The sequence below is a fragment of the Physeter macrocephalus genome, chromosome 20, assembly GCF_002837175.3.
Source record: "Physeter macrocephalus isolate SW-GA chromosome 20, ASM283717v5, whole genome shotgun sequence".
Classification (NCBI taxonomy): Eukaryota; Metazoa; Chordata; class Mammalia; order Artiodactyla; family Physeteridae; genus Physeter; species Physeter macrocephalus.
Window position 1 is genome coordinate 21,503,646 of NC_041233.1, and position 26,493 is coordinate 21,530,138.

Sequence of the window (26,493 nt, forward strand, 5' to 3'; positions counted from 1 at the left end):
AATACAATATGGTAAACAGGAACAAGATGAACACACAATTCGTGACCATGTCCTGCATCCTTTAGATCGGGAACTCTCAATCTTTTTGTGTGTGTGCGCATGTATGTGTGCACACACACGTGTGTGCATGTGCACCATAAACCCCTTTGGCAATCATGTGAAACCTATGGATCCTTTCTCAGAATGTTTTTAAATGCATTAATACCTAGGATTACAAAGGAAGTCAGTGGTAGTGAATTACAGTTATTAGAATATTAAAGTGGTAGTATGGTAATCGATGTGCTTATTTGTTAATGCATTCTATGACAAGTTCCAGCAGGAACCTAATAACAATCATAATTTTCCTGATGAGTGTAAACAGTATTTTGAGACATTTGTAACAACAGCACATATATGAAAACTTCCATGGTTCCCACTGGAGACAAAGTTACCGGTGCTGCTAAAACTACTGTGGTTTGCTGCCCACATTCATAATGAATGGAGAGGCTAAATTTCAATTAAAGGTGACTGAAATAAAGTTGAAACTCTTTCCCAGAGAAGTTTATGAACTCCTTGCTTTGAGAGTCCCCCCTCCCCCACCAACCATGGGGCCCAGGTTAATCATCTCTGATCAAAATGTCCTAATAGAACTGGCACATTTAGGGATAGCATCTTAGATGGCAGAGAGGCAGTATGCTTGGATTCAGAAGAACTAGGTGTGCTATTTAACCTTCCTGAGCTTCAATTTCCTCATGTGCAAAAGGAGACTTTATAACAGCCTAACATGGTTATGTGAACAACACAAGCTAAACTGTGGACATGTGGATAAGCTATGAGCTGTTTGTACACGTGTGAGGTGGTGTGTTAAGGTCCGTAACCGTTGTTGGGGGCCCGTCTTATCATGGGTATGATCAACATTAAGATCCCTCCAAGCCTATTGTCCGAACGTATGGCTGGCTAATGACTGGCAACTGGGGGAAATGCATTTCTCACAACCCCTTCCTTCCACCTCTGACATCTTGATATTCCCTCTCTTGTCATTTCACAGTTGAAATTCCTGGTGAACCATATTTTATTAGAGAAAGGAGAGGACTTGGGAGAGGTTGGGTAATAACAGGGGAACCTGGTAGCTTGTATCTGGGGTGAAATAGGAGAGGCGATTAGAGTAGAAGAGTTGGATTCTTTTCTGGTCCAGCCAGGGAAGGAATGAAGCTGGGGAGAAAGTGAAAATACTAAAAAAATCTTCCAGGTTTTTTGTTTGTTTGTTTTTGTTTTTCCTAATGAGAAGGAAAGAGATAGGGAGAAAGGTAGGTTACTGACAACTTGGAATCAGAATGGCTTGAGGGATTGACCTAAAGAACAGGGATGGACTAACAGCACAAAGGACAATTCCAGCATCTACCATTCACATCATGGTCTATTTGTGACCCAGTTCCTAACAAGTCACCTCTGTGGTAGCTAGCATGGTCTAAAGTGGCCTTTCACAAAGTATGTTCAAAGTTTAACTGGATGTTCCCAAGTTCACCAATTCCTGGAGTCAGTCACCTTTTCCTTTAATACTTAAATAAGATGGCTTATTTCTCCATCCCACATACTATAGAGAGGTCTCTCTCCCACCTTAGTATTTCAGCAATTCCTGGAGGGAATGCTTATATCTTCCCGTTACTCTTCTAATTCCTGTCTCCAGTTTGCTTCCCCCCATCTCAATTTTTTTTTTTTTTTTTTTTTTGTTCGGTACGCGGGCCTCTCACTGTTGTGGTCTCTCCCGTTGCGGAGCACAGGCTCTGGACGCGCAGGCTCAGCGGCCATGGCTCACGGGCTCAGCCGCTCCGCGGCATGTGGGATCCTCCCGGACCAGGGCACGAACCCACGTCCCCTGCATCGGCAGGCAGACTCTCAACCACTGCGCCACCAGGGAAGCCCCTGCCTTCTCAATTGATCCCACAATACCTGCAGCTACTTCCTCTCTGTTTTGCCGGCTATGTGGAACTGTCTCTTTTTGATTCCCCAAAACACCGTTAACTCAAGACCAGTGGCAGGAACAGACTTAGCTAAAGGTTTGGGGATTGTGGAGGGGACTACGTCACACAATAGGAAACTATTTTACTTTTTAATTTTTTTTTGGCCATGCCACGTGGCTTACGGGGATCTTAGTTCCCCAATCGGGGATTGAACCCGGGCCCTGGCAGTGAGAGCACCAAGTCCTAACCACTGGACCACCAGGGAATTCCCAGGAAAAAACTTAAATATGAAATACTAGATATCAAAGTTCTATGACCATCCCTGCCCCAGAGAACTTCTCACTGGCCATCTTTCTCCATAGGCTCTGCTGGCTACATGTTTTATGGATTCTTCCCACTTTCTCTGGAGACTTCTTTCTCCTCTTCTGTGAATTCTGGACTCCTCCATAAAATGAAAACTTCCTATAGTTTTATTTTACAGAGTAAGTGATTCTTCTATGGTCTCAATCCACTCCTAGGGCAGCCCAAGGGACCACACCTTTCCCAAACAAAAAGGCCTGTTGAGGTGTTTGGATGAACACCTTTGAGAGAAATAGAAGGATTTTCTCTCTAAAAGAAATTATTCTGTTCTCTTAGAGTAAAGCTACAACAAGTGTTTTTCCTTGACATATAGTAAATTGCATATATTTAAAGTGTATAATTTGATACAATTTGATGACATCATTACCACAATCAAAATAATGAACATTAACCACCAAACATTTCCTTGTGACCCTTTGTAATCCCTCCTTCCTGCCCCTCTCTTCCTCCATCATACTTGGGTAACTACTGATTTGCTTTGTTTTTAATATAATTTCTTTTGCATTTTTTAGAATTTTATATAAATGGAAGCATACATTGGTACACTTTTTTGATCTAGCTTCTTTCACTCAGCATACTTATTTTGAGACTCACTCATGCTGTTGCAAGTACGAAGTGTCCATTCCTTTTATTGCTGAGTATTCCATTGTATTAATATACCACAGTTTGTTTATCCATTCACCTTTTCATGGGTATTTGGGTTGTTTCCAATAGCCAATAGTTTTTGGCTATTAAAAATAAAACAGCTGGGGCTTCCCTGGTGGCGCAGTGGTTGAGAGTCCGCCTGCCGATGCAGGGGACATGGGTTCGTGCCCCGGTCCAGGAAGATCCCACGTGCCGCGGAGCGGCTGGGCCCGTGAGCCATGGCCGCTGAGCCTGCGCATCTGGAGCCTGTGCTCTGCAACGGGAGAGGCCACAACAGTGAGAGGCCTGCGTACCGCAAAAAATAAAAAAATAAAACAGCTATGAACATTGTATACATACAAGTCTTTATATGGATATATACTTTCATTTCTCTTGGGTAAATACCTCAGAATGGAAAAGCTAGGTCATTTGGTTAAATTTTTAGGCAAAAGCCAAATTATTTTCCAAAGTAGTTGAACACATTTTGTTTTTTTAAGCTCCACTCATAAATGAAATCATATAGTATTTGTCATTGTCTGGCTTAGAATGTTGATTTCTTAAAAGTACATTAGTAGGTTGTCAGTCTCTTAGGACTGATGTTAAGAAGGAGCTGTTCTCATCATTGTATTGATGTTGCATTGCATCTGTAGATCAATTTGGGGAGAATGATCTCTTTAAACTGTTAATTCTTCCTAGTCATTAACATGGGATGTCTCTTTTTTGATTACGTCTTCCCTGATGTTTTCCAAAAAGCTTTGTAATTTCCTATATAGGTCTTGTACTTTCTTTTAATCTTAGGTTTATTTTCAGGTAGTTTGTAGTTTTGTTGTGATTATAAATTAAGTCCTTTAAAAAAATTTTAGTTCCTAATTTTTTGGTTGCTGATGCAAAGAAATGCAATTGACTTTAAGAGTAAATTGCAAAGATCATGATCCTTTACCCCTAAAAAAGTCATCATGTATTTATTGGGAACAACGACAGTCTCTTACAAAACCACAGTGCAATTATCAAATTTAGGAATATCTTATTATTTCTAGTTATGTAGATTATTTTGAATTTTATGTATTGACAATCATATAATCCACAAATAATATCAGTTTTATTTCTTCCTTTCTACTCTTTTCACTTTTAATTTTCTTCTTATCTTATTTACGCCATCTAAATCATACAGTGCAATGTCGAAGTGAAGTGATGTTAGTGAGCATCTTTGTCTTATGCCTGATTTTTATAGGGTATACCCAAACATTTCCTCATTTAGAATAATTTTTGTGTATTTTCTTAGGAGTAACTTTTATCAGAGTTAATAAGTTCTCTTTCGATCATAGTTTATGAAGACTTTCTTTTCCCATGATCAGGTATTGAAATTTATCAAATTATTTTACTATGTCTATTGATATATCTTAATTTTTTCTCAATTGCTTACAATAATGAGTACTCTCTATTAGTTTAATAATATTAAACCATCCCTGCAGCCCTGAGATAGACCCATCTTGGTCGTGGTTCATTACTGTTTTTATAACTGTTAGATTTGATTTGCTAATATTTTATTTAGAACTTCTGCATCCTTATAAGTGGAATGAGCTTATAAACTATCTTTTTTGTACTGTCATTGTCTTGTTTTTGTAGGGTTATACTAACCTCATAGAATGAGTTTTTATTCTCTGGAAGAATTCATTGAAAGTTTTGTGGAACTCACCTATAAAACCATTTGGGCCTTTTATTTTCTTTGGGGTAAGATTTTTAATTACTGCTTCAATTTTTTTGAATAATCAGATTATGCAGCCTTTCCATTTTTTCTTAATCAAGTTGGTAGATTGTATTTTTCCCAGAATTTATCCATTTTGTCTTCTTTTTAAAATATATTTGCATAAATTTTTTAGATTTATATATAATTCATGTAACATAACATGCACCATTTTAAAGTATAAAATTCAGTGGTTTTTAGAGCGTTAACAAGTTGTGCAACCATCACCAGTATATAATCCCTGAACATTTTCATCATCCTAAAAACTCCATACCCATTAGCAGGTCAGTCCCGTTTCTTTTAACCCCCAGCCCCTGGCAACAACTAATCAACTTTCTGACTCTTTGGATTTGCCTATTTTGAAATTTTCCTGTCATGGAATCACACAATATGTGCCCTCTTGGGTCTGACTTCTCTTGCTTAGCATAATGTTTTCAAGGTATTCATTCATGTTGTAGCATGTATCAGAACTCATTCCTGTTAAATGCCAAATAATTCCACTGTATGTATATACAACATTTTGTTTATCCATTCATAAGTCGATGGATGTATGCTTGCTTCTACATTTGGCTATTATGAATAATGCTACTATGAATTTTTTTAATAAGTTCTTGTGTGAACGTATGATTTTGATTCTCTTGGATGTATATCTAGGGATGCAATTGCTAGGCCAAATGGTAATTCTAAGTTTTAACTTTTTGAGGAACTTTCAAATTGTTTCCCAAAGTGGCTGTATCATTTTACCTTCTCACCATAGCAGTGTGTGTGTGTGTGTGTGTGTGTGTGTGTGTGTGTGTGTGTGTGTGTGTGTGTGTATGCTTGCTTCTACATTTGGCTATTATGAATAATGCTACTATGAATTTTTTTAATAAGTTCTTGTGTGAACGTATGATTTTGATTCTCTTGGATGTATATCTAGGGATGCAATTGCTAGGCCAAATGGTAATTCTAAGTTTTAACTTTTTGAGGAACTTTCAAATTGTTTCCCAAAGTGGCTGTATCATTTTACCTTCTCACCATAGCAGTGTGTGTGTGTGTGTGTGTGTGTGTGTGTGTGTGTGTGTGTGTGGTGTGGTGTGGTGTGGTGTGGCATCACACCACAACATCCTCACCAACGCTTGTTAGTATCATTCTTTTTGATTATAGCCATCCTAGTTGGTATGAAGTAATATCTCACTATGGTTTAGATTTTCATTTCCCTAGTGAATAATGATATTGAGTATCTTATTATGTGCTTGTTGGCTATTTGTGTATCTTCTTTGGAGACATGTCTACTAAAATCCTTAGCACATTTAAAAAAATTAGTTATTCCTCTTTTTATTGTTGAGTTTTTTTTTGTTTGTTTGTTTTTTGTTTTTGCGGTGTGCGGGCCTCTCACTGCTGTGGCCTCTCCCATTGCGGAGCACAGTCTCCGACGCGCAGGCCCAGCGGCCATGGCTCACGGGCCCAGCCGCTCCACGGCATGTGGGATCCTCCTGGACCGGGGCACGAACCCGTGTCCCCTGCAATGGCAGGCGGACTCTCAACCACTGCGCCACCAGGGAAGCCCATATTGTTGAGTTTTAAGTGTTCTTTATATATTCTGAATTCTAGACCGTTTTCAGATGTATGGTTTACAAATAATTTCTCCCATTTTGGTGGGTTGTCTTTTCATTTCCTTGATAGTGTCTTTTGAAGCATATAAGTTATAATTTTCACAAAGTCTGATTTATTATTTCTTCTGTTTGTGCTTTTGGTGTTACATCTAGAAAACCACTGCCTAACTCAAGGCCAAGAAGATTTACCCTTATGTTTTCTTCTATGAGTTTTACCTAATTTGCCTTAAGCCTACCCAATGAATTCGTTTTTCTTTCTTTCCTCCCGTTTCTTTCTTTCCTCCTTTCTTTCTTTCTTTCTTTCTTTCTTTCTTTCTTTCTCTCTTTCTTTCACTCTCTCTTTCTCTCTTTCTTTCTGTCTCACAAAATACTATATGAAAAAGGCATATCACAAGATATGACTAGTGGGAGAGCACAATAAATTATCACTAGCATAGATTAAGAGAAAATGTTTTTTGCTATTTTTTATATTGATTTCCAGTTTTACTGGGTAGTGATAAAAGAGAATATCTTATATTGTATGACAACATAAAACAAGTTGGTATTTTAAAAATTGTTATTGAGATATAATTGACATATAGTATTGTACTGTATTAGTTTCAGGTGTACAACATGACTTGATAGATGTATATATTACAAAATGATTACCACAATAAGTTTAGTTAACAATTATTTTTCTTGTGATGAGAACTTTAAAAATTTACTCTTAGTAACTTTCAAATATACAATATGGTATTGTTAACTATAGTCATTATGGTGTACGTTACATCCTCAGGAGTTATTTATCTTATAACTGGAAGTTTGTACCTTTTGACCACTTTCACCCATTTTGCCCATCCCTTTATGCCCCACCTTTGGTAACCACCAATCTTTTCTCTGTATCTATGAATTTTTAAGATTCTACACATAATTGAGATCATATGGTATTTGTCTTTCTCTGTCTGATTTATTTAGCTTAGCATAATGCCCTCAAGGTCCATCCATGTTGTCACAAATGGCAGGGTTTCCTTCTTTTTATGGCTGAATAATATTTCATTACACATAGATACCACATTTTCTTTATCCATTTATCCACTGATGGGTACTTAGATAGTTTCTATGTCTTGACTGTGTAAATAATGCTGCAATGAACATGAAAGTGCAGATTATCTTTTCAAGATAGTGAAATGGTAGTTATCCTTCAGATAACTACCCAGGAGTGGAATTGCTGGATAATGTGGCATTTCTATTTTTAATTTTTTGAGGAATCTCCATACTGTTTTCCTAGTAGCTGAACCAATTTACATTCCCATCAACAATGCACAAAGGTTCCCTTTTCTCCATATCCCTTCCAACACTTGTTATTTCTTGTTTTTTTTGTTTTGTTTTGTTTTTTAATAATAACCATTCTAATGGGTGTGAGATGGTTTTGTAGTTTTAATTTGCATTTCCTTGATTAGTGATGTTGAACATCTTTTCATGTATCTGTTGTTGATTTGTTGTTGTATGTCTTCTTTGGAAAAATGTCTATTCAGATCCTCTGCCCATTAAAAAAATTTTTTTTCTATTGAATAGTATGTGTTCTTTATATATTTGGATATTAACCCCTTATCAGATATATGATTTACAAATACTTTCTCCATCCTATAGGTTGCTTTTTCATTTTGTTGATGGTTTTTCCTTTACTATAGAGCTTTTTAGTTTGATGTAGTCCCACTTGTTTATCTTTGCTTTTTGTTGCCTTTGCTTTTGATGTCAAATCCAAAAAATCATTGCCAAGACCAATGTCAAGGAAATTATACCCTGGTTTCTTCTAGGAGTTTTTATAGTTTTAGAACTTACATTCAAGTCTTTAATCCATTTTGAATTTTTTGTGTATAGGGTAAGATAGTGGTCCGGTTTCATTCTTTGGCATGTGGCTGTCCAGTTTTCCCAGCAGCATTTGTTCAAGAGATTGTCCTTTTCCCACTGTATACTCTTGGCTCCTTTGTTATAAATTAATTGACCATATATATGTGGGTTCATTGGTCTGTTCAAATTTTATATTTCTTTATGATTTAGTCCTGGTAGTTTTATGTTTCTAGGAATTTATCTATTACTTCTAGGTTGTCCAGTTTGTTGGTGTATAATTTTTCATAGTAGAATCTTATGATCCTTTGTATTTCTGTGGTATTAGTTAAAACATCTCTCTCATTCCTGATTTTATTTACTTGAGTTCTCTCTTTTTTTCTTGGTGAGTCTAGCTAAAGGTTTGTTTATTTTGTTTATCTTAAAAAAAATCCACACAGCTCTTAGTTTCATTGATCTTTTCTATTGTCTTTTTAGTTTCATTTATTTCTGCTCTGATCTTTGTTATTTCCTTCCTTCTATAAACTTTAGGCTTAATTTGTTTTTCTTTTTCTAGTTCCTTGAGATGTAAGGTTAGGTTGTTTATTTGAGATCTTTCTTGTATCTTAATGTAGGCGTTTCTTGCTATAAACTTCCCCCTTAAAACTGCTTTTACTGCCTCCAATAAGTTTTGGATTTTAAAAAAATTAATTAATTAATTTATTTTGGCTGCATTGTGTCTTCATTGCTGAGCGCGGGCTTCCTCTAGTCGCAGTGAGCAGAGGCTACTCTTTGTCGCGGTGTACAGGCTTCTCATTGCAGTGGCTTCTCTTGTTGCAGAGCACAGGCTCTAGGTGCGTGGGCTTCAGTAGTTGTGGCACGTGGGCTCAGTAGTTGTGGCTTGCAGGCTTTAGAGTACAGGCTCAGTAGTTGTGGTGCAGGGGCTTAATTGCTCTGCAGCATGTGGGATCTTCCCGGACCAGGGCTCGAACCCGTGTCCCCTGCATTGGCAGGCAGATTCTTAACCACTGCGCCACCAGGGAAATCCCCCCATAAGTTTTGGTATATTGAATTTCCATTTTCATTTGTCTCAAGATATTTTTTGATTTGTCTTTTTATTTTTTCTTTGACCCATTGGTTGCTTGGTAGCATGTTGTTTAATCTCCACATATTTGTGAATTTTCCAGTTTTCTTCTTGTAATTGATTTCTAGTTTCATACCACTGTGGATGGACAAGATGCTTGATATGATTTCAGTCTTCTTAAACTTGTTAAGACGTGTTTTGTGGCCTAATATATGATCTATTCTGGAGAATGTTCCTTGTGTGCTTGAGAAGAATATGTATACTGCTGCTTTTGGATGGAATATTCTGTATATGTCTGTTAAATCATTCTTTTTCTTTCTTTTTTCTTTTTGTTCCTCTGATTGGGTGAATTCCACCCCCCTGTCTTTGAGTTTGCTGATCCTTTCTTTGCTTCGTCTAGTCTGATGTAGAACCCTGCTATTGAATTTTTCAGTTCAGTTATTGTATTCAGCTCTGTGATTTCTGTTTGGTACTTTCTTATATTTTCTATCTCCTTGTTGAAATTCTCACTTTGTTCATGCATTGTTCTCCTGACCTTGATGAGCATCTTTATGACCATTATTAGAACTCTTTATCAGGTAAATAACTTATCTCCATTTCATTAAGATCTTTTTCTGGGGTTTTATCTTGTTCTTTCATTCGGAACATATTCCTCTGTTTCTTCATTTTCTTTGACTTTCTGTGTTGGTTTCTGTGCATTAGATAAAACAGCCACCTCACCCAGTCTTCAAGGAGTGCTTCCTGTAGGAGATGAACTTTATCCTTCAACCCTGTCTTAGTTCTTGGTTGTCTCTCAAGCCTTTGTGATTGTCCAGGCAGCCTTCTTTGTTCTTAGTGGCCCCCAGCAGTTGAGGGTGTGCTATGACCTGTCTGTGACTCAAAGGGGAGGATCTTAGTCAGCATGTAGATGTAGGCTGATTGGAAGCCAGACCCCCAGGCAGCAGTTTTTAAAGTATGCAACTCTACCTGTTTCAGGGGAAGACTGGGAGATGGGCATTTCTATGTGCTCCGTCTGTGCTGAGCCCTGGGGTAGGGGGGATAGTGAGTTAAGAACTGCTCCTTTGTTTGCTGTTGTCCCGTTGACCTGTGAACACAAGCGCTGCTGGCCACCAGAGCCAAGCTGTCAAGGGATGTCTCCTCTGGGCCACAGCCACAAAAGCCAGGATACCAGAGGTGCACACAAGCTCCTTTCAAGGAGACACCAGAAACCTGGGGCTAGGGACTTTCCTGGCGGTCCAGTAGTTAAGACTCTGTGCTTCCAGTGAAGTGGGTGTGGGTTTGATCCCTGGTCAGGGAACTAAGATCCCACATGCAGTGCAGCACGGATAAAAGATAAAAGAAAGGAAGGAAGGAAGGAAGGAAATCGATAAATCTGGGGCTAGGCAGAAGGAGAGTGCGAAAATGGCACCTGCAAGTCTCCTCCAGGCAGACTTCTCTTTCCCAAACTTATAACATTTCAGAAAAATCTTTCTCTGAATTTCCACTCTAGCCTGAAGTCTCCTCTACTGCCCAGCACATAGTAAATATTCTGTGAAGGAACACTGGCAGGTGGGGCAAAACAGCTGTGCATGTTTTGTGACAGGTGCACATGTCTGTGCACCTGTCAGAGCAGGTTGGCCTCTGCTCTGACAAGTCGCATCTCTATCAGCCCGTGCCCAGACTCAGCAAATGTCCTCAGAGACAAAAGCAGTCACTCATCTCCACTCACCTTGGAAGAGTTCTTTCTGCTCTGGAATTTAGTTCCATTAGACTTCTTTCTATCCATAGCTTTTCAGTGTCTCTAAAAAGAGATATGATTTTGTTAGTTTATCCATTTTTTTTGTAATTGTTACAGTGAATACAGTGGTCTCCTGTTACCTTCTACATCCTAACCACTGATTCTAAATATTTTAAATTCCCTTTATGATTTCTTATTTCACTTATTCGTTATTTAAAAGAGATTTTAAGTTTGCACTTTCATAATTTCCAAAACTATGACTTTTTTTTTTTTTTTTTTTTTTTTTGTGGTATGCGGGCCTCCCTCTGCCGCGGCCTCTCCCGTTGCGGAGCACAGGCTCCGGACGCGCAGGCTCAGCGGCCATGGCTCACGGGCCCAGCCGCTCCGCGGCATGTGGGATCCTCCCAGACCGGAGCGCGAACCCGGTTCCCCTGCATCAGCAGGCGGACGCGCAACCACTGCGCCACCAGGGAAGCCCTGAAGTTTTAAAATTTATCATTTTGTTATTAACTTCTAACTTAATTGTGTGTTGATCACAGAATATGGCCTGTATCAGGGGTTGGCAAACTTTTTCAATAAAGATCCAGATAATAAATATTTTAGGCTTTGTGGGCCATATAGTCTGTGCCATTGTAGCACAGAAGTAGCCGTGGACAATATGTGAATGAATAGGTGTGGCTGTGTTCTAATAAAACTTTATTTACAAAACCAGGTGGCAGGATGGATTTGGACTGCAGGCCATAGTTTGCTAACCCCTGGTTTATGTTATATTCAGAAGTCTATTAAGGATTGCTTTGTATATATTTTATGTGTGCTTAAAAAGAATATATATTCTCTGATAAAGAGTTATATATATTTATTAAACTTGTTAATTATGTTGTTCAAATCTTCTATATCTTTGTTGATTTCTTTGTTTGCTTGACCTAACAACAAAGAGAAATATATTTAAATTTCCTTTTAAAATATGGATTTGTCAGATTCTTTCGGCAAGTCTAACAATTTTTGCTTTAACTCTCGAAAGGACAATGTATTAGAATTGGAAATGCCTGAGGCTAGTTAAGCCTCACCTGCTTTCCCAGCTCTTTACCCAAGCAGGGTTTATATGCTGATCTTACTCCATGGACCCCTGTACTGGAGTCTGAGATATTCCTGCCCATAGTGAAGGAGCAGGAAGCAATTGTCTTAGGTCATATGCAGGGAGAGGCAGGAGCAAATTTTAAATAACTCTTCTCTAATCTTCGCTATTTTTCACCTATAAAAGTAGACATTTCACATGGTACAATTGATACACATGGATATGGTTGTTTTGTTTGTTGCAGTGTTAATAAAAATGGGATTCTACTCTACACATTACTCTGTATCTAGCTTTTTTGGCTTAACAATACATCGTGGATAACAATTACGATTTATGTCTTTTTTTATAGCTCTTTTTTTTTTTTTTGTGGTCTGCGGGCCTCCCTTTGTTGTGGCCTCTCCCGTTGCGGAGCACAGGCTCCGGACGCGCAGGCTCAGCGGCCACGGCTCACCGGCCCAGCCGCTCCGCGGCATGTGGGATCCTCCCAGACCGGGGCGCGAACCCGGTTCCCCTGCATCGGCAGGCGGACGCGCAACCACTGCGCCACCAGGGAAGCCCTATAGCTCTTTATAAGCCTAAATAAAATAATAATCACCAGGTACCCCAGTGCTGATAAAAACGCAGTATGTTTTACAGTGAACTGTGGAGGGACAGGGGACAGGGCTGGGCATAAAAATAAATCTGAGGGGGGCAGAGGAAAGGAGATTGACATTTCCCAGAGAAACTGACAGTTTAGCCAGTGTCCCAGGTCAAATCCATCTTCTTGGAACCACCCGGTATTTCCTCTGACATCTAAAGCACTTGGCATAAAGCAGTTACTGCTCACATGGTGGCTGCTTGGCTCATTTTTCTTAGGTATGTGTATGCTTAATCTGAGTTCTTTCAGCTCTTTGAGGGTTTCATAGTTCTACTCTGCCCTCCCACTCCCCAGCACTCACCCATGCCCTTCGCCTCTTGTGCCTGGTACATAGAAGGCAGCACTTACTGGGTGAAATTGGAAATCCGTCTCTCCTCTCAAAGAGGGCTAGAGCTACTTGGTCAGTCTCTGCGCCCCAGATTCTAGTCTACCTAGATTTCTGAGTCAGCTGGTGAGGCCAGCGAATGCTTCTGGGGGGAACACAGGCTGGACTGTCCTGGGATTGAAGCTTGGATCTGAATGGTCAGACAGTATCTGGAGTTTTGCACAAAAGAGAATTGAATGTGGATCAGCTGGGAGGTTCTTGTGATAGCCCTGGTGCCCTGCGCCTCCAGGGGACTGGAACCCTGTGGGAGCACATAGCTGGCATTTTTTGCTTGAGATTAGGAAGTCTTTTGCTTCCTCTGTGTAGAGGCTTGAATTCAGTGGACTGTTGTGGTAGGATGGAGTCTTTTTTTTCAGTAAAAATGAGACAGAGATTTGGCTCCAGTTTTTACGAGGTGGTGGGCAAATGAGCTGTCTCTCTGGCGTTCAGTGAAAAGCCAGTTTAAGAGCATGTGGTCACATTTTTGTCCGACATCATCAAGAGCATAGAGAATCTGTGATTCCAGCCTCAGAAGAGGGAGCTTTTATCTCTGATGTGATTCTCCAAAGACCATCTTTATGCAAGAAGTGTCAGAGCCCCATTTCATAGTAAGTTTCTTTTGATGTTTTATTTTGGTTGAAGATAGATTTCTTATCACCACTCAAGGACTGACATCATCTCCAGATGGTGGTGTCCAGAGAGCCTTCCCAGGCCTGGGAGGTGCTGAGTCGGCAGGTCCCTGTGTTGTATTTCTTCCTGGGCTTCAGTCTGGCTCTCCCTGGGCTAATCATCTCTCTGCCCTCTTCCTTGTGTTGCAAAGGATGTTGGGAGAGCATGAGAGTGCAAGTTCAAAAGAGAATTTAATCTGCTCTTTCACACTCTGCCACAATTTGTTTTCTCTGGGCCTTTTGTTAGCATAGTCTTTGGAGTAGAACTTGCCTAGGGTTTTCTTAGGTTTCTCGATTTTGAGAAGAACTTGTGTCGTGCCAACTGCAAGTAGACTGAGGAGGGTGGACTGGGATTGGATGTGCAGAGTGGTTAAATGAATGGGTGAATGAACATACAATTGGTTGGATGTGATGAGGAACCTCAGAATGACACAAGAAACATGCTCTGAGGACTGTTTCTTCCAGAAACGAAGTAGATCCTGGCTGTAAAGTAGTTACATAAGCATTGATAGTTTAAATGTGTAGTCCAAAAACTTCTTCCTAACCAGCCAAGTCATGAATGCACGACTTGAAATAAACCGCATGCTAGAGGTGTCAATGCGTTAGGGAGCATAGGAGGCTTGGGCCAGCGTTAGGAATCAGACCCTGTAACCTTTGTTGAACATTCTCCAGAATGTGGGCCAGTCCACAAAGCCACCCTCATGTCAACCAGCCCAGCTGAAGGGCACGTGTACTTGAAGTAGTTTCTGTCATGTTCACTCTTGCTTTAATAAAAGCATTCATAAGTCTGGGGTCTTCTCTTTTATTTCGGTCGGTCAGTGATTGTGTCTTCACTAAGAACCTTGGATAAGCATGATTATCATCCTTTGGAGGTCTTGGGAAAGAAGATTTTTTTGCAAGAATCCACAGAACTAAGGCTGATGAAAGAAAGTCAGAAGGAGGCAGATTTCATCTCAGACGTGACCAGCCAACAACGGAAAAGGCTACTTTAAAGGGTGAGGTATCACCTACCCAGATCTTGTCTTGCATGGAGATAGGAATAGGATATGAGGTGCCAGGTTCTTTCCAGTTCTCCAAGATTATGCTTTTACCTCCTGGAGTCTCATACCTGGGGCAGTGAATCTCTGAATTGCTAAAATGTTGGTATTTTATCCCCCATCCTCAACCCCATCAAGCCAATTGTCCCATTTCTCTCTACAGCTGCAGACCCCTATCAGGCCTACTCTCAGAACATCATCTATGAATTCCTCTTTGAGGACCTATCATACTTTTAGTGGGTGAATCCACTTGACTGTAGGCATCTGGAACATGGCTCTCCACTTCAGCAGGTTGCAGAATGGCCAGGAGAGCTTGTTAAACACCAATGGTTGGCTCCATCCCCAAAGTTTTCAATTCGATAGTTCTGCAGCAGGGCCTGAGAATGTGCATTTTTAACAAGTTCCCAGGTAATGCCCCTACCACTGGTCCAGGGAGCAGACTTTGAGAACCATTGCCCTAGAGACCCAAGCCAGCCCACTCTCAGTAAGGCTGAAATCTGGAGGGATGGATTAGTAAGTGTTAGGGCACATCCTCCTCCTTCGTTCTTCTCTCCTGTTCTTTCATCAAGGCTCACTTCTCCCTGGCTCAGGGGCCTCAAAGGAAACTCTGACAGAGGCTGATGCGTCCCAGACCCAAAGTCACTTCCCCTGGGAAGCTGTCCATGCACTTCCGGGGTCAGGTGTTGTGCCTCCCCTTACTTCCTCCTGATGTGACCACGCCCAGTTCACAGTTTGTAACTATAATTCATGTGAATTCTTTTTATTTTATTTTATTTATTTATGTTTTGGCTGTGCTTCGCAGCTTGTAGGATCTTAGTTCCTCGACCAGGGGATTGAACCTGGGCCCTCAGCAGTGAAAGCACCGAGTCCTAACCGCTGGACTGCCAGGGAAGTCCTGACTTCTTTTTTTAATTTATTATTATTATTTATTATTTACAACTATACTATTAAAGTATAGTTGATGTACAGTATTATATAAGTTACAGGTGTACAAAGTGTACACAGTAGTGATTCACAATTTTTAAAGGCTATACTCCACTCAGAGGAAGCCATTTTTAATCTTTTTTTTTTGGCCACACAGCGCAGCTTGTGAGATCTTAGTTCCCTGACCAGGGATTGAACCCGTGCCCTCAGCAGTGAAAACACCAAGTCCTAACCACTGGACCACTAGGGAATTCCCTCTTGTGACTTTTTTTTTTAATTAATTAATGTATTTATTTATTTTTGGCTGCATTGGGTCTTTGTTGCTGCACCCCGGCTTTCTCTAGTTGTGGTGAGCCAGGGGCTACTCTTCGTTGTGGTGCACGGACTTCTCATTTCAGTTGCTTCTCTTGTTGGCGGAGCACGGGCTCTAGGCGCGCAGCCTTCGGTAGTTGTGGCTCGCAGGCTCAGTAGTTGCGGCTCGCAGGCTCTAGAGCTCAGGATCAGTAGCTGTGGCGCATGGGCTTAGTTGCTCTGTGGCATGTGGGATCTTCCTGGACCAGGGCTTGAACCCATGTCTGCTGCATTGGCAGGCGGATTCTTAACCACTGTGCCACCAGGGAAGTCCCCCTCTTGTGACTTCTTAATTAACCTCCCTCTCCTCCAGAGACTGTAAGCTCCATGAGGGCAGGATTTAAGAACAGTAGGAAAGAGGTGGAGGGACAGTGGTAGATCACCCACAGGACTGTGGAAGAGGGTGGAAGAGCAGGGGTATTTTTCCTCAAAGAAGCTCCTAGTGATGGGAGGAGGAAGGAAAGAGGTGACCTGGGACAGTCACTAGGACTTTTGGCTCAGGTCTACCCCAGCTCAGTCTGGCACCAACATACGAGGTTTACCTTCTCTGTTTTTTCCACCGATCTGGGCATTTCATATCTCCCCAGATTTAAAAACCTGAGTTGGTGTTTGATTCCACTTATACGAGGTACCTAGAATAGTCAAATTCATAGAGTCAGAAAGTACATAGGTAGATGCTAGGGGCCGGGGGGTTGGGGGTGGGGAGGGGGAAAGGGGAGTTAGTGTTTAAAGGAGACAGAGTTTCAGTTTAGGAAGGTGAAAAATTCGGGAGATGGATGATGGTGAGAGTTGCACAACAGTGTGAATGTACTTAGTGCCACTGAACTGTACAGTTAAATAGGATTAAAATAGTATGTCTTATATTATGTAACTTTTACCACGAAAAAAAAAATTTTTTAAAAAATGAAAGAAATGGAATGAACCTTATACAAGTTTCAAAACTTACAGTTCAATTTTTGTGAACTTGTTTAATGAATACTGTATTGAATTTGGGTTAAACATATTCACATATGTGTTTCTCATGCTTAATTCTGTTATTTACAGGGTGTTTTCCTTCTACATACTATAGACTATAAATGCTTGACTTAAATAAATAAATAAACTTTAAAAATTAAATAAAAATAAAAACCTGAGTTGGTTTTACTAATTCTGAGCCACTTGCCAGCTCTAAGCCTCAGCTACTGCACCCGTAAAATGAAAAAGTAAAGCCCCAAGGTGGGAGAGATCTGAGTTCAAAACCCGGCTCTGCTTCTGCTGTGTTTCCATGAGTATCTGACTCAACCTTTCTAAGCTTCAGCTTTGCTAGGCATAAGGAAATAGTTTTCTACTTCCTGACATTGTTGGGAAGCTTCTGGAGTCAATACACAGGAAGTCTTTAGCACAGTGCCTGGCACACGTGAGGGCTCAGTGCACACAGGTTGCCGTTATCATCACCATCTTCACCGTCCTCTTCACCATTGTCACCATTTTGGTCCTCCCCACCCAAAGCTTCTGTGAGGGCCCAGTGGGACAAAGAACTTTATAACCATAAAGCAGCCTCTGACTGTCAAGGACACCAAGGGCCCCAGCCCCTGACCATGAGGCTGCAGTAACATCCCCTTCGTTGGAAACAAGGCCCACACCCTTGCTTCCACAGGATGCTGGAGCAGGCTTCACCCCTTCCAGTCCTTTGGTGACCCTTGATACTGTGATAAATGCATCTTTTGTCCCTTTCTGTTCTCAGGACTCCAACTAACCAACCAAAGAACTGTTACCCAAGAGCATTGTTCCCAAGGAAGAAAAGAGCCAAACACCCACACACACCTGCTTTGTGCCAAGAATCTACACTCGGGTTGCAAGGCAGCATATGTTGTCCTTTTGGAAAAATGAAAGTGAGACCAAGTGAAGAGCCAGTAGAGGTGTCTCAAGTCATCCCAAGGCAAGTGAGTGGGTGGCCAAACCCTGGTGGTCTCACTCCTCCCCAAGCCACATCCTCCCTGACCTTTGCATTAGGCACCTTCCTGTCCTTCTCTGTAAAACAGGATGAATAAAGAGATACTCAAGTTAGCTGGACCCAAACTCACTTCAGTTAGGTCTTTCTGTTTGAAATAACTGGGATAATGTTATCTACAGTGTGATTTTTTTTTAAAGGTAAATGCTGTAGTGATATTCACCATAGCTTAATAGACTGTAAAAGGCCTCTCTCCCCTGAGTACCATTTGCCCTTCTTATTAACCTCAGTGTCTGAGCTGATGCTCTGCTGTTGAAGAAGAGTGTAGTACAGGGGTGGAGAGTGCAGGAGCTGGAGCCAGCTGGATCTCCAATCTCAGCTCTGCTACTTACCTGCTGTGTGAAATTGGGAAGTTACTTGACCTCCTTGAGCCTCAGTTTCCTCATCTGTAAAATGGGATAATATTACTTATGATGTGTTCTAGTGAATTAATGTCTTGACTCATCTGTAGCAGTGCCTGACAAATAATATGCCCTCAATAAATGCTAGTTACAATTACCTCCAAGTGAGTTGCTTAAGGGAAAGATGGGAAGTCAATTGATTAGAGGGTTCCTGCTTTCTGATAAAGAGCCAAAAACGATTCAAAGAAAGCATAGCTGGAAACCAACAGCCATTGGTAGATGCAAGTGAATAGTGGATTTTTCTGTTATTAAAATGCTGGGATATCAGGATCCCTAAATTCAGTTAAATGACACAAGAAATGAAGCTTTTTTTTTTTTTGAAGTATAGTTGATTTATAATGTTGTGAAGCATCTGTTTTGAAATTGTGTTATGTTTGCCAGTTTTTTGGGGAAGGCCAATATTCAGTTTACACAGATGCTTTAAATTCTGAGGAGGGAGTTGTAGGGGATCTGTGTGAGTCCCAGAGAGAGGACCGATGGGCTCCCAGGGGGAATTGAGTGATAGAAGAATGCTGGCTCCCAGCAGGAAGGAGGGTGTGCATGCAGAAGGAACCACGGCGGTGGGCCAGTGGAAATGACACCAATTTCTACATGAACTCTGGGCTAAGCAGTCTTTTGACAAAAAGCAATGCTACTTTGCATGACCTTCAAACTGAGTGCCCTGGGCCAGTCCCTAGGGTTTCTTTTTCCCCTCACTCCTGTCTCCTGGGTAACAGCAGATAGGAAGCCAGCGAAGAAGAGGATGAGAGCATAATCTTCTCTGTCATACGACAGACCCATGGGGTCTTTAAGAAAGAAATACCAATGGGAAAGATGTAAGTTTATTCTCTGTTAGGTTGCTTTGGTGATCCAGGGCAGCCTTTGAACTAGACTTGGGAAGCTGCCCTGGTATCAGAAAGCGTGCATGTGGAATTTGTTGATGAACAGGTTTGAATGTTAGCGGGCAGCTCAGCTCCTGCAGGCTCTCCTTGTAGAGGGCCTGGAGCTGGGGAGTGTGTGATTCTCCCCACCCCAGCATTCAGGATGCTGAGGCGCGAGGAGGGGTGGATGACATGATGTAGACTCTGGAGGAGAGGCCGCTCGTGGAGTGGGAAGAGGGCTCTGGAGTCTGTGAGAGCTGCACCCATGCTTGTTTTCCCATGTCCTGCTGTGTGACCTTGAGCAAGTTACAGCACCCCTCTGAATGTCAGCATCTTCATTTATAACTTAGGATCACATTATCCCCCTTGTAATGGTGTTACCAGGATCAAGTGAGAAAATGTATAAGTGCAAAAGCAACTCTTTCTTCTTATGGCATTATCAGTGATTATTGGGCAACAAAGTTTCTTTATGGCCAGCTGCCATTCAGGTCATGCTAATAACTCCCTTGAGGGATCCAAGTAGCTGTATGTGATCTTCACAATGACCCACTGAGGTAGACAGGAGAGCACTTGATACCAGGTGACACTCTGAGGCTTGGAGGGGTGAAGCATTTTCCCTGAGACCATTTAGGTAACAGGTGGTGGACTCAGGACTAGAGCGAGCCAGCTCTCTGACACTTTTTTTTTTTTTTTTTTTTTTTTTTTTGCGGTACACGGGCCTCTCCCCTTGCGGAGCACAGGCTCCGGACGCGCAGGCTCAGCGGCCATGGCTCCCGGGCCCAGCCGCTCCGCGGCATGCGGGGTCCTCCCAGACCAAGGCACGAACCCGTGTCCCCTGCATCGGCAGGCGGACTCTCAACCACTGCGCCACCAGGGAAGCCCAGCTCACTGACTCTTAACTTAGGACTCTTCTATGACAGCCTGCTCCTGGAGGGTTCAATCACCTATTGCTGCGTTAAAAAAACACCCCCATACTTTGTGGCTTAAAACAATTAGCTCATGATTCTGTGTTACAGCAATTTGGGCTGGGCTCAGCTGGGTGGTTGTAAAGGAAGATGTTTCACCTGTGTCTCTCCTTCTCCCTACTCACACTGAACACTTCTGGTCACCAAATGGATGGGGTTTCTTTCCCAAACCAAGCAATTCTGTGACGCCAGAATTATAGAATGTCCTCTAATTTAACTCAATTCTGACACCATCTACCGACCCCACAGGTTAAAGGCTCAGTCCCACAAGACTGTCTTCCCACCTCCACTTCAATGCCAATCACAAATCCAGGTTGTCACCTGTGTTTCTGACCAGTTGACTAGATCAGAGTTTCCCACAACCCCCTCCTCAAGTTTGATTAATTTTCTAGAGCAGCTCACAGAACTCAGGGAAACAGTTTACTTACTAGACTACCAGTTTATTATAAAAGGATATAACTCAGGAACAGCCAAATGGGAAAGATTCATAGGGCAAGGTATGTGGGAAGGGGCATGGAGCTTCCATGCCCTCTCTGGGTGTACCTCCCTCCCTCCCAGCACCTCCATATATTCATCAACCTGGAAGCTCTCTGAACCCCATGGGTGTTCAAGGAGGCTTCAATACATAGGCATGATTGATTAAATCCCTGGCCGTTGCTGATTAATTTGTCCTCTAGCCCCTGTCCTTTCCCCATAGGTGGGGTGAGGGTGGGGCGGGGAGGGGGCTGAAATTCCAACCCTCAAATCACAGAATTGGTTCCCCTGGCAACCAGCCCCAGCCTCATTAACATAAACTCAGGTGCGGTTGAAAGAGGCTTGTTATGAATAACAAGAGACTCCCCTTTATCACTTGAGCTGTTTCAGGAATTGGAGCTGTTTGAGGACAAAAGACCAAATATTATAACCAAAGATTCTCCCATAACTTTTTATCACTTAGGAAATTACAAGGGCTTTAGGAGCTATGTGCCAGGAACAGGGTTGAAGACCAAATATATATTTCTTATTGTAAATCACAGTATCACAGTGGTTCTGCAGATCTGAGGCAGACGTGACTGGTCTTGGTCGGGGTCACTCCTGTATGTCAGTCAACTCCCTGGTTGGCTGGGGGCTGGCCTCAGATACCCACCTGGGATGACTGTTTCTGCCCCATTGTAGGCTCTCATCATCCAGTAGGCCAGCAGGGTCTTCTTCCCATGACAGCAGTGGCAGGGCTCCCCAGAGCAACAAGAGAGAGTAAGTGCCTCATGTGTGGATACTTTTCAAGTTTTCTCCTGTGGCACAGTTGCTATTGGCCAGTCGGCCAAAGCAAGTCATTTGCCAAGCCCGGGTCTTTGTGGATGGGAGCTACCCAAGGGCCTGGATGCAGAGAGACCTATCCATGGTTGCAGCAGCCTACCATGTGTACAGTGATGGGGGGGAGAAGGTGAGTGCCGGGGCTCCGGTCTTTATCCAACCTAGGATTCTGTGCCATGGGCCAGAGGTTGGTGTTCTTACTCTGAGAAGTCTTCTTGGATTTCTAAATATTTATCGTTCAAAATATAGTTCCCCACCCTTCTCCTGTCACAATGCACTATAATTGCCCTTTAATTGTTATAAGCTCTGCAAGGGCAGGGACCGTGTCCATCTTTTCCACTACAGTGCTCCTAATATCTAGTACAAATAAATACTTGGTGAATGGACATTTGTATAAATTCTCTTTTGAGAACTACAGAGGTGTTTTTTCACGCTTCATAGTGGGGCTATGTCTGGCAGCTTGATATCCCGACCCGGGCTTCTTGGGGTTACAATGATCTCTGGCCCACTGTGAGTTGGTAAGTGCAGATAAAACAAAACATTAATAATAATAATGGCCATTTATTTAGTACTGATAGTTGTCGCTTAGTAAGTACTTACTGTATACCAGGCTCTCTGCATTACTTAATCTGCAGTGCCCACCAGGAGAGTTCTAGACTCTACTAGACCTCCAGATTCAACGATTGCCACAGGCCACACTCGGCCCCATTCTGCGTGCAAGGCTGTAAGAGAGGAACCACAGCTTGCCGGCAGGGCAAGGCGGAGCACTTCTTTTCTGAGGGAGTCCGTGTAGCAGTCCACAGACAGGAGGAGACAAGATCTCACTGGCCAGGTGCAGGATTCCTCTCTGCTTAAAATCCTCCTGCTCCACAGGAACCAAATTCTCTTGTAGCAGCTCCATAGGGACATCTTCCAGAGTCCCTGCAGGGGACAAGACAAGAGTCATCTCTCTCAGGAAGCCCAAAGCTATGGCATCATCTAGTATTTATAGTTCTTGCAACCCAGAAGCAATCTACCAACTAGGGGTCATCTTTACCCTAGGAGATGTTGCTCAGAAATATATTTGACATACTACTCTTACCAGGTAAGCAGGGGAACAGAGCTAAAGCACTAACCTAAGGCCACATTCTAATGCAAAAGGGGGAGTTCCCTGGTGGTCTAGTGGTTAGGATTCCGGGCTTTCACTGCTGTGGCCAGGATTCAGTCCCTGGTGAGACAACTGAGATCCTGCAAGCCGTGCCGTGCGGCCAAAAAGAGAAAAAAAGTAGAGACAGGTTACTAATTTTCATCTATTACCCCTGCTTTATAGACAAGGAAACTTAGAGAAGTTCAGTAAGTGGCAGAGCAAAGATTGAGCCCAGGTCCCAGGCTGCATTGCTATTTTAACTGTTAGCCTATCTAGCATAATTAGGAGGAGAACATCTTTTTACAAAAACAAAGTTAAATCATAATTAACAAAGCAAAATCTTTGTTATGCTTAGATCGTGTTCTGCTTTGGACTGTGCCAGCGACTGGAATTTCATTACACTGGGTTGATGGAGCCTGTTACCTCCTGTCAGTGTCTGTGGAGCAAACTAATAGAGGAGCTGGGGATAAAACCAAGCAGGCTTTACACTCCCAGCCAAGCCCCTCCAAACCTTTTTTGGTCATGCACTCTATCAGTAAAATATTTTTGCAGACACATTCCCAAATGCATGTGTTTTAATTATTTTGAGATTATATACATGTATGATTCCATATATGTGGAATGTTCAGAATAGACAAATCTATGGAGAAGAAAGTAGATTAGTGGTTGCCAGGGGCTGGGGACTGCTGATGGGTACCGGATTTCTTTCTCTTTTTTTTTTGGCCATGCCACTCAGCTTGTGGGATCTTAGTTCCCTGACCAGGGATCGAGCCCTCACTCCCTGCAGTGGAAGAGACGAGTCCTAACCACTGGACCGCCAGGGAATTCCCTAACAGGGTTTCTTTTGGGGTTGATGAAAATGTCCTGGAATTAGATCGTGGTGATGTTTGCACAACCTTACGAATACACTGAAAGCACCGAATTATATACATACTTTGAAATGTGAATCTTTTGGTATGTGAATTATAGCTCAATTTTTAAAAAATTATATACATTTAGTAAGGTACTAAAAGAATATACACACTATAAAGAATAGCCTAAAAAAGTTATAGCGTGAGATTTAAAAAGTTGTAAATAAAAGTTCTGATAGTGTCTTCCCTCACCCCAACAAATTGCCCTGTGCTCTCCCTGTGGAGTCACTGCTCTAAACCACCTCTGAACAGGCTGTGCCTCCAATTATAAGCCACTTATGCTCTCAGTAAAAGCCCTTTTGCTTTCACAACTGTTTTGAATTTCACTACATTTGCTAATCAACCAACAAGAATGATGGTTAACTAACATATTTTGAATACGTGCTAGATGCCAAGCACTATTCTAAGTGCTCTGTTTATGTGCACACACCTCATTCCTATGTGACTCTGTTATTACAGTTATTATCCCCATTTTACAGTTGAGGAAACTGAGGTTCAGATAGGCTAAGTAACTTTTCCAGAGTCAAGGCTATTATGTGGCTGAGTAGGGCTCCAGACCAAGCAGCATGACCTCGAGGCTGTGTTCAACACCTACTATGTGCCTAGAACTGGAGACCCACAAAGTCCCCACACCCTGGGAACTTATCCTCTGATGGGAGAGGGCGGCAATTATCAAGTAAATATCAGACAAGTACTGATATTTCTAAGTTCTCTGAAGGATATACCACAGCCAAGTTCTATGTCTTTTCTCATCCAGAAATTCTTGGGATGAAGGAATTAAGTATGAACTTTAAATCAAATTTTGTTTAGGTAAACAAATAACAAAGCAGCCTCACAAATTTTGTTTGTGCCTCTGAGCTGGGCCACGGAGGCTTTGGGGTGTCAGGGGTGCCAGGTATCCTGCCAAGACCAATTCTGGCAGAATTCACAAACTTGGAATCGTTGTGATTCAGTGGCTGGATGCCCAGCTTACACCAATGTTTAGGAGCTTGGACTCTTGGCTTACCCTCTGAGAACTGAAAAAGCCTCAAATAGTAGGGAGGCTTTTGGATTTGCTGCAGCACACTAATTGTTAGGCAAATCACATAATATTGTAAGCTGTTCATGATATGTAGTGACAATAAAATTGCTACGAATTTTGAGTTAGGCTATTTGACATTTATTGAATAAGGATTCTTGAATTAGCCTTTCTGTCTATGAATTATAAAATCTCTACCCAGTGTAACTCATAAAAAATGATGAGATCTTGATTAATTTGACATGAAAAGATTTTCATAATATATTATTCCTCGGAAAAAAGTAGTTTTTAAAAGTATATTGTAGACAGTGTGTGTAATATGCTATCACACACAAGAGGGGGACAGTATATATTAAGATTTGCTTGTATAGGCACAAAATATGCCTGGAAATATATACCAGAAACTTATACCATTGTTGCCCAGTGAGGGCAACTGGGCGGCTTGGAAACAAAGGTTCAAGGAGGACTTTTCACCATATGGCTTTTTGCACCTTTTGAATATTAGAGTGAATGTATTGTTTCCAAAATAAAAGAAGAAAAAATATATATTATAGCATGGTTCCATTTTTGTGTTGTTATTGGTATGTAGTCATCTGGAAATATAAGGAAGGGATATGTACCAAAATGTTAATAGAGCTTGTTTCTACAGGAATAAAGGTGATTTAAAGTTTTAAACTACTTGCCTGTATTTTCTGGCTTTTTTGTGATGAGTGTGCATTGCTTTTTTTTTTTTTAATTTATTTATTTTATTTATTTTATTTTTGGCTGTGTTGGGTCTTCGTGGCTGTGCGCAGGCTTTCTGTAGTCGCGACGAGCTGGGGCTACTCTTCGTTGTGGTGTGCGGGCTTCTCATTGTGGTGGCTTCTCTTGTTGTGGAGCACGGGCTCTAGGCGTGCGGGCTTCAGCAGTTGTGGCTCGCGGGCTCTAGAGCGCAGGCTCAGTAGTTGTGGCGCATGGGCTTAGTTGCTCTGTGGCATGTGGGATCTTCCCGGACCAGGGCTCGAACCCTTGTGCCCTGCATTGGCAGGTGGATTCTTAACCATTGTGCCACCAGGGAAGCCCAGAAAATTACTTTTTTACCCAGAGATACTCCCTACTGTGTTTAAATTAGGCAGGGGAAAAGAGCGACACCGTGATGACAATCACACCTCTGAAACGCTGGCCTTTGGAAGTTGTCTTGGCTAATTTCCATTCCTACGTGATTTCCTCCCCAGAGCAGCACCCAATTCCAGACCTCTGTGTAAGCAGAGGAGGCTGTAGTTCGGGTGAGGCACCACCTGCAGACTAGGTTCCCGGGAATTTCTTCTGGGATGATATCCCGCCAGAAACCTTATGACAGTTTACTTGGGATTACAGGCCCTTTTGGAAATAGGGGACTGCACTCTGCCCCTGGTCCTCAGTATCTGGTGTTTAGCTCCCAGCTGGGGAACAGGAGCGAGGCTGGTGCACCCCCGACACTGCCTCCTTTGGGCTTTGCTTTTCTCCAGGCATCACAGCCCCTGCTGCTGAGAGCGGAAGAGAAGAAAGGACCTAGGCACAGCAGGTGTCCTCCCCACCATGGGGCAGACCTGCCAGCGAGGATGGGTAAGATCTCCTCTAGCTTTTCTCTAGCTTCACATGGTCACAGGCACCCCTGCCCGCTCAGCCCACTCCCTCTAGCAGGTGTTACGTTAGGGTCCATTTTATAGGAGGGGAGCCCCAGACCAAGAGCACTGCAGGGACCTGTTATGGAACAAGTCAGGAGCCCCTCAGATCCGGCCTCTAATTCTCTTTGCAGTTTAATTTTCACCAGGTTCAGAAAGGTCCTGACCAAGGGGAGCCCAGAGGGTCATTCATGTAACCCCTCTGCTTAATTGCTTCTTAGACAGTCATGCTGCAAAGTCACAAATGTGTGATGAAAACAAGAGTGTGGCTTTTTCTTTTTTTTTTTTTTTTTTTTTTTGCAGTATGCGGGCCTCTCACTGCTGTGGCCTCTCCCGTTGCGGAGCACAGGCTCCGGACGC

General features: G+C 42.2%; 1 protein-coding gene across 19 annotated transcripts in view; it reads left to right on the forward strand.

The window, feature by feature from the left end:
• LOC102983587 (hexokinase HKDC1) overlaps positions 1–26,493 on the forward strand; it is a 74,875-nt gene that overhangs the window by 44,393 nt on the left and 3,989 nt on the right. For 9 of the 19 annotated variants that reach the window (XM_028481580.1, XM_028481571.1, XM_028481563.1 and 6 more), the window contains one exon: positions 17,650–18,567. Coding sequence is in view for 1 of the 19 variants with exons in the window: in XM_028481569.1 (XP_028337370.1) it covers positions 17,650–17,661 (12 nt within the window). In the remaining 18 variants the exon portion in view is untranslated. Of the gene's footprint in view, positions 1–2,302; positions 2,423–6,416; positions 6,542–14,433; positions 14,610–14,814; positions 15,054–17,649; positions 18,568–25,977; positions 26,075–26,493 lie in introns of those variants that run through there. The other 10 variants (XM_055081067.1, XM_055081069.1, XM_055081068.1 and 7 more) reach the window with 5 other exon arrangements.